Source organism: Volvox carteri, assembly GCF_000143455.1.
Source record: "Volvox carteri f. nagariensis unplaced genomic scaffold VOLCAscaffold_522, whole genome shotgun sequence".
Taxonomy (NCBI): Eukaryota; Viridiplantae; Chlorophyta; class Chlorophyceae; order Chlamydomonadales; family Volvocaceae; genus Volvox; species Volvox carteri.
In genome coordinates, this window is record NW_003308041.1 from 4572 (window position 1) to 5607 (window position 1036).

General features: G+C 59.0%; 1 protein-coding gene across 1 annotated transcript in view; it reads right to left on the minus strand.

The window, feature by feature from the left end:
• Positions 1-216: 216 nt before the first annotated feature.
• VOLCADRAFT_47385 (uncharacterized protein) overlaps positions 217-1036 on the minus strand; it is a gene marked incomplete at both ends in the record, with an annotated part of 1550 nt that continues 730 nt past the window's right edge. Inside the window, one exon of the mRNA XM_002959671.1 lies at positions 217-324. Within this exon, the coding sequence (XP_002959717.1) occupies positions 217-324 (108 nt within the window). The remainder of the gene's footprint in view (positions 325-1036) is intronic.

A 1036-nucleotide genomic window follows, 5' to 3' on the forward strand; every position in this document is an offset into this window, starting at 1 on the left:
TCCTGAGTGCCACATCAGAGGGAACCCTTGCAGGACCCAGCTCAGCACGAGCTGGTTCACCACTGTCACCTTCCAGACCGCGGCACAGGCTCTCAAGCGCCCCCGCATCTTAGGCCTATCCTTGCTACCCATGCTAGGAGGTGTGGCTTCACAAGGCGGATCAACAGGCAAAGGTGCTGGGTTCTCACCTTCTGGGACCGCTTGTTCATTCCTCGAAGGGGCTCCTGGGTCTGGATGTGGTTCCTGGGCTTGGCGGGCGACCTTGGTCCGGGGCCGGGTGGGCTCTGCAGGGCCGGGTGCGGGACGCTTGGCGGTGTTCTTGGTCTCCACTTGTGTGTTGTCTCGTTGGGCAGGGGGGGGCTGCGCGGGGCGAGGGGCTCTAAAACCCGCGGCGACGAGCAGTGTGCCCAGTACTGTGGCGGCCAAATTCTCTGCATTGCAAGAGACAAAAGATAAAAGAGGGGGAGATGAGTAGAGGCCGGGGCTCATGGCGACTGAGGCTACGAAACGGTGGGAAGCCGCCCCTCCTGGGATGACAGAAAAAACCGAACAGGATACTCAGGGGCGACCTGCGCCGCAGGGGACGGGGCCACCAGAGCCATCAACCTGTTTGATGCCTCTCTGTCGTTGTTGGGTACATGCATGAAGAGGGAAACTCGGACGGAGGAAGGACAGGTCCAGCCTGAAGCCGGCCACCTGGGCCTGGAAGCCGCCATGGTCAACAGGACCGAGCCAACACGGCCCTAAGGCACTGATTGGGTGGGTAACCCATGGGTTACCCATCGGTTACCCACCTTCAACCCCCCGTAGCCCATAGGTAACCCCCTTGTAAGTTCCTACCCAGCAGGAGGGGTAACACGGCCCCAGGGTAACCCCCTCCGTTGCCCTGGACTATGGACATGGGCCTATAGGCTACTCATCTTATTTGCTGCGCACTTCGTGAATTCATTTTAGTACATTTCTGTAAATGTACATGTTGAACCTACAGTATCCCGGTAGCTCGGGAAGCATCGTTCGCCAATATGAATTAAAGGCC